Source organism: Stegostoma tigrinum, chromosome 1, assembly GCF_030684315.1.
Source record: "Stegostoma tigrinum isolate sSteTig4 chromosome 1, sSteTig4.hap1, whole genome shotgun sequence".
NCBI classification, from domain to species: Eukaryota; Metazoa; Chordata; class Chondrichthyes; order Orectolobiformes; family Stegostomatidae; genus Stegostoma; species Stegostoma tigrinum.
In genome coordinates this window covers 139,093,762-139,110,178 of record NC_081354.1, presented here as the reverse complement: position 1 = coordinate 139,110,178, position 16,417 = coordinate 139,093,762, and the positions used below count along the sequence as shown (strand labels likewise).

Here is a 16,417-nt window from a genome sequence, read left to right as displayed (position 1 = left end):
ATTGTGAACCCAGCGGAGGTGCTCTGCAAAGCGGTCCCCAAGCCTCCGCTTGGTTTCCCCAATGTAGAGGTAGCCACACCGGGTACAATGGATACAGTATACCACATTGGCTGATGTGCAGGTGAACCTCTGCTTAATGTGGAAAGTCATCTTGGGGCCTGGGACTGGGGTGAGGGAGGTGGTGTGGGGGCAAGTGTAGCTCTTCCTGCGGGTGCAGGGGAAGTTGCCGGGTGTGGTGGGGTTGGAGGGGAGTGTGGAGCGGACAAGGTGGGGTTGGAGGGGAGTGTGGAGTGGACAAGGGAGTCACGGGGAGAGTGGTCTCTCCGGAAGGCAGACAAGGGTGGGGATGGAAAATTGGCTTGGGTGGTGGGGTCGGATTGTAGATGGCGCAAGTGTCGGAGGATGATGTGTTGTATCCGGAGGTTGGTGGGGTGGTGTGTGAGAACGAGGGGGGATCCTCTTGTGGTGGTTGTGGCGGGGGCGGGGTGTGAGGGATGAGTTGCGGGAAATGCGGGAGACGCGGTCAAGGGCGTTCTCGACCACTGCGGGGGGAAAGTTGCGGTCCTTGAAGAACTTGGACATCTGGGATGTGCGGGAGTTGAATGCCTCATCCTGGGAGCAGATGCGGCAAAGGCGGAGCAATTGGGAATAGGGGATGGAATTTTAGCAATTTCTGAGTATGTTCATAAGTTGATTTGTATGCAAGTTGGAACACAATGCAGTATAAAATATCCATTCCAAAACATTAGCCAATGCTTGCATATCAAATCCTTAAATCTCATTAGTAAATGCAAGCTTTCATAAGTGGGATGTTCATAAAGCAGGAATCCCCTCCTCACCCTTTTATAATTGGCAAACCTCCACATTGACCTTTCTTTTAGACCCAGACTGACAGAAAGCAGTCAGATTTCTATACTTTACAAGAATTACTATTTATTACTGATAGATATATTCTAGCTACAGGTAAACAATTAAACTGTTAATCTATAATTTCATGTTAAAATTCTAAATCCACATACAGAGAGAAACAGACAGACAAAAAATTAAATGGTTATTACAGGCAGAGGAAAAGTCTGGGAAAGCAGCTCAATGGTCCCTGTCAACAGGGATTTGCTTGTTTTGACTTGCTACGCCTCTGTCTTCCTTCTCCAGGTACTTTCACTTACTTGCAGGAGGCACAGAGAGATGAGTTCACATTCGTAAACATCTCTGACTTATTGGTTAAAAGTCACAGCTAATAGCAAGTGATGGGGGAAAATAAACTGGCTTTTGTCAGGTTTAAGGTGTTTTATTATGGCAGAATAAAGGATAGCTACTTGCTTTCCAGTGGTCCAATGGCTCACCTCAAACATTCACGCCCATAAACTATTCAGCTAGCTGGGAGCCAATCACATAGTTGTTGGCAGGCAGAAGGATTTTTCCACCAATAGCAGGTCACCATTTCCCATACCAATTAGTTACTTGTTGCAGGCCAAATCTCGATTCATACATAGCCCTTGGCTCCAGCTTGTCTGCAATGAGATTTGCCCCACTGCTTGAACAAACAGCAGTATGAACAGCACTTACAATAAGTATCAGGAAACCTACATTTAAACATTGCAGTAATCCTCTCCACAATCCTAGTTTATAAAAGAGTTCTTTTCCCATTTACGACCATAATCAAATTAATGAAAGTTTCTAATTTTTAAAAAAATACATTCATTCACAGGATGAAGGCATCACTGGCCAAACCAGCATTCATTGCCCATCCCTAATTGCCTAAAGTGCAATGAAGTGTCAAAATCATTGCTGTTGGTCTGGAGTCTCACATAGTCCATACTAGATAAGGACGACAATTTCCTTCCCTAAAGGACAGTAGTGAACCAGATGGATTTTTCCAATAATCAATAGATTTTTGGTCATCATTCATCTCTTAATTCAGAATTTTTATTGAATTCAAACTCCATTATCTACCGAGGTAGGAATCGAACCTCAGGCCCCAGAACATTACCTAGGTCTCTGGATTTATAGTCTAGTGATAAATACCACTAGGCCATTGCCTCCCCTTGTAAAACCAAAAACATAAATGCTAGAAATACTCAACTAGTCAGGCAGCATCTGTTGAGAGAACAGAGTTTACATTTCAAATTGGATTGTCTTTATATCAATAACTTACTGACTCATTGTTATTCATTATTATTGATTGATGGAGAAACAAATGAACAATCTTGAGAAATTATTTTTGCGTTATATGGCGCAGCTGCTTACAGTGAGAAATATTGGCTATGAAAGAAAACTAAAACAGATATGGTTAAACTGTTAAAGCACGTTAGGTGAGTAACACTATCTACAGGCATTATATCTGTTATTCTACTAAACCAGGTTCAGAACTGCAAGCAAATTAATCATACTTGACTTCATCCTCACCAATTTGCCTTACAAGGATTTATCTGTCCATGACAATATTGGCAAAAGTTATTGTCTCCACAAGGTCCTGTCTTCACAATGAGAATACCCTCCATCATGTTTGTGGCACAAAGCCATGCTGTATGTGACACTTCAAACAGATCGAGCAACTCTACACTGGGCACTCATGAGGTGCCGTGGGCCATCAGCAACAACCAGACTGTATTCCATCATAATATGCAACCTCATGATTCAGCATATCACCTAATTTATCATTATGATCAACCCAAGGGATCAATACTGGTTTGATGAGGACTGCAGAGGACACAGCAAGAGTAGCACCAAGCATTCATAAAAGTGAGGTGTTAGCCTTGTGAGGCCATAAAACAGAACTACTTACTTGCCAAATAATACAAACAGCACGTGATGAACAGAGTCAAGGGATTCCAAAACCAACAAATCAGAATTAAGTTTTGCAGTCCTTCCACATCTAGACATGAACAGTGGCAGACAATTAAACAATTCACTGGAGCAGGATGATAATCCATCTGGGCCTCTTACAGAGGTCTCCAGCATCACAGATACCAGTCTCCAACCAATTTGATTCACTCCGTATGATATCGAGAAACAATTGCAGGCAGTGGATACTGCAAAGGCTATGAACCTTGACAACATTCTGGCAACTGGACCAATGACTTGTGCCCTAGTCCTCGCCAGTCATTTAGCCATGCTGTTAGAGTATAGTTCCAACACTGGCATCAGCTACATCTGTACACACAAAAAAAGGATGAATCCAACCAGCGAATCACTGCTCCATCAGTCTAGAGTGTCAGTAAAGTGATAGGAAGCATCATCAATAGTGCTATCAAGCAGTGATAATGGGAACTGCAGATGCTGGAGAATCCAAGATAATAAAATGTGAGGCTGGATGAACACAGAAGGCCCAGCAGCATCTCAGGAGCACAAAAGCTCACGTTTCGGGCCTAGACCCTTCATCAGAGAGGGGGATGGGGTGAGGGTTCTGGAATAAATAGGGAGAGCGAGGCGGACCGAAGATGGAGAGAAAAGAAGATAGGTGGAGAGGAGAGTATAGGTGGGGAGGTAGGGAGGGGATAGGTCAGTCCAGGGAAGACGGACAGGTCAGGAGGTGGGATGAGGTTAGTGGGTAGGAGATGGAGGTGCGGCTTGGGGTGGGAGGAAGGGATGGGTGAGAGGAACAGGTTAGGGAGGCAGAGACAGGTTGGACTGGTTTTGGGATGCAGTGGGTGGAGGGGAATAGCTGGGCTGGTTGTGTGGTGCAGTGGGGGGAGGGGGCGAACTGGGTTGGTTTTGGGATGCGGTGGGGGAAGGGGAGATTTTGAAGCTGGTGAAGTCCACATTGATACCATTGGGCTGCAGGGTTCCCAAGCGGAATATGAGTTGCTGTTCCTGCAACCTTCGGGTGGCATCATTGTGGCACTGCAGGAGGCCCATGATGGACATGTCATCCAGAGAATGGGAGGGGGAGTGGAAATGGTTTGCGACTGGGAGGTGCAGTTGTTTATTGCGAACCGAGTGCACTATTTTAGCAATAATGTTCTGTCATACTCAGTTCACATTTTGCCAGGATCACTTAGTTTCTGACCTCATTAAAGATTTGGACAAAACAGGTAAATTCTAGAAGTGAGATGAGTGACTGCCTTGACATCGAGGTCATATTTGATAATGTAGGCATCAAGCAGCCCTAGCAAAACTGGAGTCAGTGGAAACTAGGGTAAAACTCTCCACAGGCTGGAGTCATACCTGGCACACAGTAAGAAACCTGTGGTGGCTGAGGTCAGTTTCCTCAGCTCCTGAGTTCTTCAAGATAGTGCACAAGATCAACTTCTAGCTGCTTCAACAATGACCTTCCCTTCAACATGAGATGTTTGTTGATGACTGAAAAGCATTCAGCACCATTTGGAGCTCTTCAGATACTGAACCAGTCCATGGCAAAATGCAACTAGACATGGACAATACACAGGCTAGGGGTGGCAAGCAGCAAGTGACATTCATGCCACACAACCACGAGGCAATGAACATCTCCAAAGAAAAAAAAATTTTACTATCACACCTAGACATTCGATAGTGGGACCATCACTGAACCCTTACTATCTACATCCTAAGGGATATTACTGACAAAAGACTGAACAGAACTTGTCATAAATGTACTATAGGTACTAGAACAAGTCAGAGGCTAGAAATCCTGCAGCATGTAATTTGCCCTTGACTCCCCAAAGTTTGCACATCATCTACAAGCACAGTTCAGGAATATGATGGAATACTGGCAAAGTACAGCTCCAACAACATTCAAGAAGCTTAACACCATTCAGGCAAAGCATCCCACTTGATTGGCACTACATCCACAAATATTTGCTCCCTCCACCACTGACACTCAGTAGCAGCAGTGTGTCCCATCTATAAGATGCATTACAGGAATTCACCAAAGTTCCTTTGATAGTACCTTCCAAACCCACTGGCACTTTCAACTAGAAGGACAAGAGCAACAGATTAATCAGAACAACACCAACTGCAAATATGTATAGTCAATCCTTCAGTGACACTGGGTCAAAATCCTGGAACTTCCTGCCCAATGGCAGTGTGGGTCTACCTACAGCAAATGGACTACAGCATTTGAAGAGGCAGCTCACCACCATTTTTTCAAGAGTTACTGTGGATGGGCAATAAATGCTGGTACAGCAGTAATGTCCACTTGTTGTGAGTAAATTTTTAAAAAATCGTTTGATTATGGTGATCCACACTGTTGGGAGTCACAGGAAAAATAGAAAGGAAAAATATTACTCAAGAAAGCATCCATTTAAGATGGAATTTTTCAGGGCAAAGTTTAATTTGAAAAGTTTAGCAAAACGAAATTACCTGAATAAGTTGGTTTCTTAACACAAAAAAACCTAATATTTTAAATAACTGCAGTCGTCTTCTCGTTCCTTAGCTTGGTGAAACCATTCGTCCACTGGTTATAAATCCAATAATTGTATTAATAGGTTGGAGAAGGTTTAAGTTTGAATGGTATTATGCTAGGAAGAAACAGAATCTCCAATGCTAGTTTCATTACTAAATACTCACGAAGACTACGGCGGGATGTGCTGGTCATCAGCATTTCTGTTGCCAGATCTACTAATCTTGTGTCTTTTTTAACGTTCTCATCTTCATCCAAAAATGGATTTGTGGGAGCTACAGCATCATCTGGAGGAAACTGGTAATCTTCCAACCCTGATATCGAAAAAATTACATTTCACTACAATGTATAATCACAAATGAAATTAGTTTTTTCACATGCTTACACTCATATCACCAGTGCATCTTCACTAGTACCTCTTTGTAGAAACTGGACAGAACCAATCAAATCAGTCATCCGATTTGCACAAAGTCTGAAGATCAATCATATTAAATATCAGGGAATATCCAAAATGGTGCAATACCAGCCAATTTCTGCCCAATTTCAGCAGTTAAAACTTACTCAATTATTGTTTTAGAAATAAAGACTGGTAGCCAAGATATACAATTCTTCCATGCTTAAAACATCTAGATTCTAACGAAGCTTGAGTATGCATAGTGGAACTCATTTTTTCTTGAAGTTCAGTCTTCAGCACCGATTTCCACTTCAAGAAAAATTTTACTTCTTTGTTATAAAGTTAGTTTTGCTCTAATTTCTTAAGAGTAAGCTAATATCCAAAATGTATACATTTTACATAAGAAATTGTTATCTATAATTAATGTTCAGATAGTGAATACAAATCTGAGAGGCAATTTTTCTCAATCTGATTGATTCAACAAGAAACATCATGATTGACAAAAAGGGGAAAATCCTGCGAAATAGATGCCTATCCTTATAGAAGCCTGGGTTAGATCCATCAACAATGTCCTCAAGGAGAATCTTAACACCAATTTACAGAAAAACAATTAAAAAGTCTTTTGTCCCAAATAGAACATTTTAACTTTCAGTTACAGATATTTCACTGACTATAAAATTAGACACTATCATTCAAGTAGCTCCTAAAAGCTAAGTTACCTTTACCTCAGACTTACCATAAACAACAAAAACCCGAAAAGGAACCCGCAGAAGTTTGATTGCAGAATTGACCCTTTGACAGCCTACTGTCAATTTATAAACATATTTCACTGACTGACCACGGAAGGAAGGTGGACCATCAAGTGGTACAGGTTCACAGTAAGAATCTGAAAATTTCCAGCAAAATGAAACCACATATCAGAAAAATCACTGGAACGTAATCACTGATAATACTAACTGTTGCTATATAGCAAGCATTTCTATGAATTTTTATTCCTAAAATTTGATAAGCGAGCAAAGGGGGTGCCTATTTGGTAGAGGTAGTGGGGTAGCAGTGATGTCACCAGACTAGCGATCCAGAACTCCAGGCTAATATTCTGGGGACATGGGCTCCAATCCCACCATGGCAAATTGGTGAAATTTGAATTCATTTAAAAAAAGCCACCCTAATGACAATCATGCAACCACTGTCAATTGTTATAAAAACTCATCTGGTCCACTAACATCTACCCAGGAAAGAAAAGTGCTGTTCTTATCTGGTCACCCATAGCAATGTGATTGATCATTAACAATCCTCTGAGGAATTGGAAATGAACAACAAATGCTGGCTTAGCCCATATCCATGAATGGATTTTAAAAATGACACACCATGTGGAAATCTTTTTAATTAGAAGCTACAGACATTCATTTTAGCACTGATTTTGTAGTTGTAGCATTTGCCGTCCATTATTCTTTCACATGTCTAGCACATTTCTGTGCGTCTTCACACTGTGATCTGCAATTGTCAAATAGCCAGAGGAAACATAATACCTTTGAACTACAAGGCATCAATGACATGCATGAACAGGGCAAGTAACTACAGTTCTTTTGAAGCATCTTTACTGCAGAGTCTAAACCAGGGTGCCCAAATCAGAATATTTAATTCAATTCAAAATGATTTACAGAAACCAAAACAGAAGTATTGAAAAAAACAGGATTCAAATGCGTGAGACCGAAAAAAAAGTTTGCTTTGCTTAGTGACTCTTCTACATAGCAATAGCTTTTAGTATATGTTAGAAACCTGGGCATTGGATTACAGCTCTTTGGTCTCAGAACAAAGGACACAGGGTTGAGTTCCTGGGATCCAACTGGATAGCGTAGCTTGCTCTATGATGGAAAATAAATATTGCTGTATTATCAGGCAAGACTTTTAAGTATGCACATGCCTGTTCCTTAAATTTAAGTTAAGGAGTGATTTGACAAACATTTTAGACATTACCGGAACGTGATAAAGCAGATAGGAATGGTTTCATTTGGTTAGGATGTTTAGTAGGTCTATGCACATCGAGTCCTACAAAAATGATGCTAAAGTAGAAAGAAAATCTGGGAAACACGTGCATTACTTGGGGGAATGATTTATTTTACTGTCTCACACACAGAAATAAACAGACAAACTCTGATTAAGTGTGATCAAGATATATAAGTCAACAATAAACACATTAATAACATCCACTTCCGGATTGGATAAATGTGAGGAGTTGCATTTTGGTAAGGCAAATCAGAACAAGACTTGTGCACATAACAGTAGGGTCCTGGGGAGTGTTACTGAACAATGAGATCTTGCGAATGTGGGTCCATAGTTCCTTGGAGGTGGTGTCACAGGTAGACACAGTAGTGAAGGCGGTGTTTGGTACTTGCCTTTATTGGTCAGTGCATTGAGTATTGGACTTGGGATGTCATGTTGTGGCTGTACAGGATATTACGTAGGCCACTTTTGGAATACTGTATTCAATTTTAGTCTCCCTGCTATAGGAAAAATATTGTTAAAACTTAGAAGGGTGCAGAAAAGATTTATATGGATTTTGCCAGGGTTGAAGGAGTTGAGCTATAGGTGGGGGTTGGATAGGCTGGGGCTTTTTTCCCGGAGCGTCAGAGACTGAGGGGATGTCCTCATACAGTTTTATAAAATCACGAGGGGCATTGACAGGGTGAATAGCCAAGGACTTTACTCCCAGGGTAGGAAAATCCAAAACTAGAAGGCAGAGGTTTAAGGTAAGAGGGGAAAGATTTAAAAGGGGCTGAGGGAAAACATTTTCACATAGAAAGTGATGTATGTTTGGAATGAACTGGCAGAGTAAGTGGTGGAGACTGGTAGAACTGCAACATTTAAAAGGCACCTGGGTGGATACATGAATAGGAAGGATTTAGAGGGATAAGGGCCAAATGTTGGCAAATGAGACTAGATTAATTTAAGATATCTGGTTAGCATGGACAAGTTGGACCAAACTCTATCTCTCTATTTTTAAAAACGTCTCCAATAATTAACACTTAAGGAATGAGACTAAACAACTGTAAGAGCAAAGCCCCAAACTTTCAAAGTAGCCATGTGTAGCAATGGATTGGTTTCAGAGATGAGGCAGGCAACCAGGAGAAAATGAGGAGGTTGCTGACTGAATAAAATGTGAAACATCCATCCTACTCTTACTCCATGACTGTGCATTCCCAATCCATGCTACTTAATGTCCTTAATCCACTCCGAAGTTACTCCCCCAATCATGATGTCAACCATTGCAAATATAATCCTTTCTTGGCCTCTCATAGCCCCTGTACCAACCAAAGCCCTTGACTCATGCATGGTCTCTTATACCGACAGTGTCAAATGCCCAAATACATAGCCTCCAAAGCACTTATTTTCCCCAATGTCAATTACGCACAACTCTCTATTACATGGTCCCCCGTGACTCCTATGCCACACTATGCCTATCACTAATGGCACCTTATAACTGTGCCAATCATCACTTCCTGCCCTCCAAGTAATAAAGGAACATTACAATATAGGTACAGCAGTAAGCCATTCAGCCCTTTCCAGCTGTCCTGCCATTCAATACGATCATTTCTGATCAAATGCTTCAGTGCCTTTTATCCACCTTGTTACCATAACCCTGTATGCCACGGTTAGAAATCTATCAATCACTACCTTAAACATGTGCAAAGACTGAGCTTCCACAGCCTCTTTTAGCGTAGATGTCAAAGGTTCCCAAAATCTACCTCATCTCAGAACTAAGTAGCGTTGACCCTTATTTTTTAAAATGTATCCCCCAGGTTCTAGGCGCTGCAACCGGGAGAATTGCTTCAGTTATATTTACCCTGTCTCCTTTCAAGTATTTTGTACGTTTCAATGAAATCGTTGTTCACTCTACGAAATTCTCGAGAATACATGCACACTTTGCCCAACCTCTAATCCTGGGATAGACCTACCATCCTGGGAACAAGTTTAGTGAATCTTCATTGTGCTTCCTCTATGACAATAATATTTTTCCTAAGATAAGGAGAACAAAAGCACATACAGTACTCCAGGGTGGACGAATCAAGCTTCTACATAATTGTAGCAAGATTTCATTACAAGGTGAGGGCCCATGGTGTTCGAGGTGAGCTACTGGCTTGGATTGAGGATTGGCTGTCTGACAGAAGGCAGAGAGTAGGGATAAAAGGCTCTTTCTCGGAATGGCAACTGGTGACGAGTGGTGTCCCGCAGGGTTCGGTGTTGGGGCCACAGCTGTTCACCTTATATATTAATGATCTGGATGAAGGGACTGGGGGCATTCTGGCAAAGTTTCCCGATGATACGAAGATAGGTGGACAGGCAGGTAGTACTGAGGAGGTGGGGAAGCTGCAGAAAGATTTTGAGATAATGGGAACTGCAGATGCTGGAGAATTCCAAGATAATAAAATGTGAGGCTGGATGAACACAGCAGGCCAAGCAGCATCTCAGGAGCACAAATGCTGACGTTTCGGGCCTAGACCCTTCATCAGAGAGGGGGATGGGGAGAGGGAACTGGAATAAATAGGGAGAGAGGGGGAGGCGGACCGAAGATGGAGAGTAAAGAAAATAGGTGGAGAAAGTGTAGGTGGGGAGGTAGGGAGGGGATAGGTCAGTCCAGGGAAGACGGACAGGTCAAGGAGGTGGGATGAGGTTAGTAGGTAGCTGGGGGTGCGGCTTGGGGTGGGAGGAAGAGATGGGTGAGAGGAAGAACAGGTTAGGGAGGCAGAGACAGGTTGGACTGGTTTTGGGATGCAGTGGGTGGGGGGGAAGAGCTGGGCTGGTTGTGTGGTGCAGTGGGGGGAGGGGGCGAACTGGGCTGGTTTAGGGATGCAGTAGGGGAAGGGGAGATTTTGAAACTGGTGAAGTCCACATTGATACCATATGGCTGCAGGGTTCCCAGGCGGAATATGAGTTGCTGTTCCTGCAACCTTTGGGTGGCATCATTGTGGCAGTGCAGGAGGCCCATGATGGACATGTCATCTAGAGAATGGGAGAGGGAGTGGAAATGGTTTGCGACTGGGAGGTGCAGTTGTTTGTTGCGAACTGAGCGGAGGTGTTCTGCAAAGCGGTCCCCAAGCCTCCGCTTGGTTTCCCCAATGTAGAGGAAGCCGCACCGGGTACAGTGGATGCAGTATACCACATTGGCAGATGTGCAGGTGAACCTCTGCTTAATGTGGAATGTGATGTGCAGGTGAACCTCTGCTAACACATCCCTCACACCCCGCCCCCGCCACAACTGCCCCAAGAGGATCCCCCTTGTTCTCACACACCACCCTACCAACCTCCAGATACAACGCATTATCCTCCGACACTTCCGCCATTTACAATCCGACCCCACCACCCAAGACATTTTTCCATCCCCTCCTCTGTCTGCTTTCCAGAGAGACCACTCTCTCCGTGACTCCCTTGTTCGCTCCACACTGCCCTCCAACCCCACCACACCCGGCACCTTCCCCTGCAACTGCAGGAAATGCTACACTTGTCCCCACACCTCCTCCCTTACCCCCATCCCAGGCCCCAAGATGACATTCCATCATGGATGACATCTAGATGACATGTCCATCATGGGCCTCCTGCACTGCCACAATGATGCCACCCGAAGGTTGCAGGAATAGCAACTCATATTCCGCCTGGGAACCCTGCAGCCATATGGTATCAATGTGGACTTCACCAGTTTCAAAATCTCCCCTTCCCCTACTGCATCTCTAAATCAGCCCAGTTCGTCCCCTCCCCCCACTGCACCACACAACCAGCCCAGCTCTTCCCCCCCACCCACTGCATCCCAAAACCAGTCCAACCTGTCTCTGCCTCCCTAACCGGTTCTTCCTCTCACCCATCTCTTCCTCCCACCCCAAGCCGCACCCCCAGCTACCTACTAACCTCATCCCACCTCCTTGACCTGTCCGTCTTCCCTGGACTGACCTATCCCCTCCCTACCTCCCCACCTACACTCTCTCCACCTATCTTCTTTACTCTCCATCTTCGGTCCGCCTCCCCCTCTCTCCCTATTTATTCCAGTTCCCTCTCCCCATCCCCCTCTCTGATGAAGGGTCTAGGCCCGAAACGTCAGCTTTTGTGCTCCTGAGATGCTGCTTGGCCTGCTGTGTTCATTCAACCTCACATTTTATTATGCAGAAAGATTTAGACAGTTTAGGAGAGTGGTCCAGGAAATGGCTGATGAAATTCAATGTGAGTAAATGTGAGGTTTTGCACTTTGGTAAAAAGAATACAGGCATGGACTATCTTCTAAACGGTGAGAAAATTTGCAAATCAGAAGTGCAAAGGGATCTGGGAGTGTTGGTCCAGGAGGGGAGATCTAATAGAAACTTACAAGATAATGTATGGCTTAGCAGGGGTGGACGCTAGGAAGTTATTTCCGTTAGGCGGGGAGACTCGGACCCGTGGGCACAGCCTTAAAATTAGAGGGGGTAAATTTAAAACTGAAATGAGACGACATTTATTCAGCCAGAGTGTGGTGGGCTTGTGGAATTCATTGCCACGGAGTGCAGTGGAGGCCAGGACACTGGATGCCTTTAAGGCAGAGATCGACAAATTCTTGATCTCAAAAGGAATCAAGGGCTACGGGGAGAGTGCAGTGAAATGGTGTTGAAATGCCCATCAGCCATGATTTAAATGGCGGAGTGGACTTGATGGGCCAAATGGCCTTACTTCCACTCCTATGTCTTATTACTTCTGAGCTCAAATCCTCTTGCAAAAAACGCTAAAATTTCATTCTGCTGCCTGCATATTAGCCCTCAGTGACTTATCGACAAGGATGCCTAGGTCTCTTTGCATATGTATACTCTCCACCTCTTATTGTTTAAGAAATATTCTGCACATCTGTTGTCCTACCAAATTGCATAACCTCACACTTGCCATATTCCAGCTGTCATGTTCTTACTTAGTCACTAAGTCTGTTTGAATCCTCCTGAAGCCACTTTTCATCTTCCACACAACACACCTGAATTCCACTCAGTCGGCTGAACTTAACTCTGTTTTTCTCTCTCACGGATGCTGGCAGAGCAGCATTCTCCAGCATTCCATGTGCTTGTTACACATTTCCACTTAGCTCTGTATCATCCACAAATTTGGAAATATTACGTTAGGTCTCCAACTGCAAATCATTGATATATATCTAGTGAGCAGGTGAGGTCCTAGTATCGATCCTAAACAAAGTAAGAATGACTTATTTATTCCCGTTCTCTGTTTTCTGTCTGTTAGACTACCATTAATCCATGCCATTCATCCAAACATCATCTCCCATCCTGTGTATTTAAAGTTTTTTTCTGGCCAGCCTCCTGTGGGGCACTCTTTGAAGGCCTTCTCAAAATCCAAGTATATTATGTCCATCTGCTCTCCTTTCTAATATTTAGTACTGTCTTCAAAAAACTTTCACAAGCTTGTCAAAGACGATGTCCCATTTGCAAGTCATGCTGACCACATACAACAAATCATTATCAATCCGGTATCTATCTACCACTTCTTTACCAACAGATTCTATCATTTTCCCTACTACCAATTTAAGACTAACGAGTCTATAGTTCTCTCTGGTTCTCTCTGGCTCCCTGCTTAAATAGTGGAATGACATTTGTTTTGTTTCAATCTGCATGAACAATACTTGAATCCATAGAATTTATGGAATACAATCACCAGTACAACTATCTCTAAAGCTACCACCTTCAACACTGTCAAAATCATCAGGTTCTAGGTATATATCAAGTTTCAGCCAAGTTAATTTTTCCAGCACAATCTTCTTACTGATGCTAGTTTCCTAAAACTCCTTATTCTTCCTAACCATTTTGGATGTCTAGTTCTGGAACATTTCTTGTCCCTTGCTCAGCAAAAACAGACATAAAGTAATAATTTAGCTTCCCTACGATTCCTCTATTCCCCATCATGAATTCTTCTGACTCTGACCCACATTTCTTTGAACTAAACATTTCCTTTTTATGTACTCGTAAAAATATTTACAATCTGTTGTTTTTGCTAGAATATATTCATATCATATTCTCTCCATCTTCATCAGTTTCTTGATTCTCCTTTGTTATGTTCTAGGAACCTCCCAATTCTCAGAATTACTGCAATTTCTCACAACTTTATAGGCCTTTTAATCTTCTACAATCCTGAACTCAGCTTTGTTTCCCCTGTCCCCTAGGTAATGTAAACTCAGTGCCAATATATAACCCTGTTCCTCACTCTTTGGCTTCTCCACACTAACACACTTAGAATCTACGGTACACATATCTCAGGAGGCATGCTGGCAGAAAATAAAGCTGTATGTCTAATGACGATGTCTCTATTGAAAAGAAACACTCTTGTTGATGTAAAATGATTCAATACAGTGCAATTCCTTATGCAAACAAACTGTTCACATAAAGGACTGGAGGCTTTTATGAAGTGTTAAATAATTAACTTAAGGGCTTATCCAGATCATATTACCAATATACAAGCACTCACAGGAACAAAAACAAAGTTGCTGGAAAAGCCCAGCAGATCTGGTAGTATCTGTGAAGGAAAAAACAAGAGTTAACATTTTGAGGCTGGTGACCCTTCCTCAGAGCTGATAGTGGCTGGGCAAACGCCAGTTTATATACAGAAAATAGGGAGGTGGATGAGGTAGGGAGTAAACAATAGGACAGAGCACAAAGAGAGAAAAAAACAGTTGGACAGACAAAGGAGTTGCTAACGATCAGATTGGGAGGGTGAATAGTTGTTAATGGGGACTATTAGTGACTAACACCAGGGACTGTGTAATGGCAGGCTATGTGGTAACAAGGCCTGGTGTGTGGGGTTGGGAGCTGGGACTTGGGAGAGTTTAGGCCCTAAAGTTATAAAACACAATATCGTGTCTGGAGGGCTGTAGGGTTCCCAAGCATAAAATGAGGTGTTGTTCCTCCAGCTTGCATTGGGCTTCACTGGAACACTGCAGGAAGACAGAGGTGTTGGCCAAGGAGCAGGGTAGTGTGTTGAAGTGGCAGCAACAGATTGCTCAGGGTCTTTTTTGTGAGCAGAACGCAGATGCTCTGCAAAGCAGTCGTCAAGTCTACGCTTTGTTTCCCCAATGTAGGGGAGACTACATTGTGAGCAGCAAATGCAGTAGACTAGATTCTGGGAAGTGCTGGTGAACTGTTGCTTCACCTGGAAGGTATGTTTGGGCCCTTGGATGCTGGGGAGGGTGGAGGTAAATGGGCAGGTGTTGCACCTTCGCCAGTTACAGGGTGCTATAGGGCGGTCAGGGGGTGTTGAGGTGAAGGAAATATGGACCAGGGTGTCCCAGCAGGAACGGACCTGCGAAAGGCAGACAAGGGAGGGGAGGGGAATGTGTGTCCTGTGATGGCATCTTGCTGGAGGTGGTGAAAATGGTGTCTGATGATCTTCTGAATGTGGATTCTGGTGGAATCGTCGGCAACGATAAGGAGAACGCTATCACTGTTGCGGGAGGGAAGAAAAGGGGTGAGGGTGGAAGTGCAGGAGATGAGTCGGACCTGGTTGAAGGCCCTGTCGACAACAGAGCTGGGGAGTCCTCGGTTGGGGAAGAAGGTATACATTTCGGAGGCTCCCTTTTTGAAGCTGGACTCATCTGAAAATATGCAATGGAGACGGAGCAACTGAGAGAACGGGATGGAGTCTTTACAGGAAATAGGATGTGAGAACATGTAGTCATCTACGTTCTGCTCGCAAAAAAGAACCTGAGCCACCTGTTGCCTGCCACTTTAACACAACACCTTGCTCCCTGGTCAATATCTCTGCCTCTGGCTTCCTGCAGTGTACCAGTGAAGCCCAACGCAAGCTGGAGGAACAACACCTCATTTTCCACTTGGGGACCCTACAGCCCTCTGGGCTCATTACTGAGTTCAATAATCTTAGGGTCCAAACTCTCCAATGTCCCAGTCCCGAACCTCACACACCAGGCCTTGTTACTACATCGCCTGCCAGCACACACTCCCTTTTGTTAGTCACGAATAGTCCCCATTTTCAACTATTCACCCTCCCAACCTGATTATTATCAACTCCTTTGTCTGTCCAACTGTCTTTCTCTCTTTTTGGGCTCTATCCTCTCATTTACTCCCTAGCCCACTCTCTTCCCTATTTTCTGCATATAAACTGACATTTGCCTAGCTACCAGCAGTTCTGAGGAAAGATCACCGGGCCCAAAACATTAACTCTGTTTTTTCCTTCACAAATGCTGCCAGACCCGCTGGGCTTTACCAGCAACTTTGTTTTTGTTCCTGATCTACAGCATCCGCAGTTCTTTCAGTTTTTAATTAAGCACTTACAGGATTTTGATTCACCAGGATCAAGTCGCAAGTCACAGAACAGTATCTTGGGTGGAGTAGCTAGAATACATTTCCCTCGCTCACCTGAAAACAAATGAATAGTTGAAATAATTGCGCTAAATATTTAACTGATTACTAATATTAAAGGAAGCAAATTCTTTGCAGACAAAACTAGGATTCTTTAACTAAAACCTATCTGATAAAACTCCCCTTGGTTCAGTGAGTAAATACATTACCCAGGGTAATAGCGAAACACAGCAAGAACTTGCATTTACACAACACCTTTAATAATCAGGTGAGGAAAAAAACAGAAAATCAGATTAATCAAATTGATTAGGAATAGTTAATATGGCTTTATGTGTGGGAAATTATATCTAATTAACTAGATTGAGTTTTTGAACACAT

At 43.4% G+C, this 16,417-nt stretch overlaps 1 protein-coding gene across 3 annotated transcripts in view; it reads right to left on the bottom strand.

The window, feature by feature from the left end:
• The window catches only part of rgp1 (GP1 homolog, RAB6A GEF complex partner 1), a 31,795-nt gene that overhangs the window by 5,029 nt on the left and 10,349 nt on the right, over positions 1–16,417 (bottom strand). For 2 of the 3 annotated variants that reach the window (XM_048550179.2, XM_059649015.1), the window contains exons 3-5: positions 16,013–16,096; positions 6,451–6,600; positions 5,488–5,634 (exon numbers count right to left, since the gene is read on the bottom strand). In XM_048550179.2, the coding sequence (XP_048406136.1) occupies positions 5,488–5,634; positions 6,451–6,600; positions 16,013–16,096 (381 nt within the window). The remainder of the gene's footprint in view (positions 1–5,487; positions 5,635–6,450; positions 6,601–16,012; positions 16,097–16,417) is intronic. The other variant, XM_048550263.2, reaches the window with a different exon arrangement.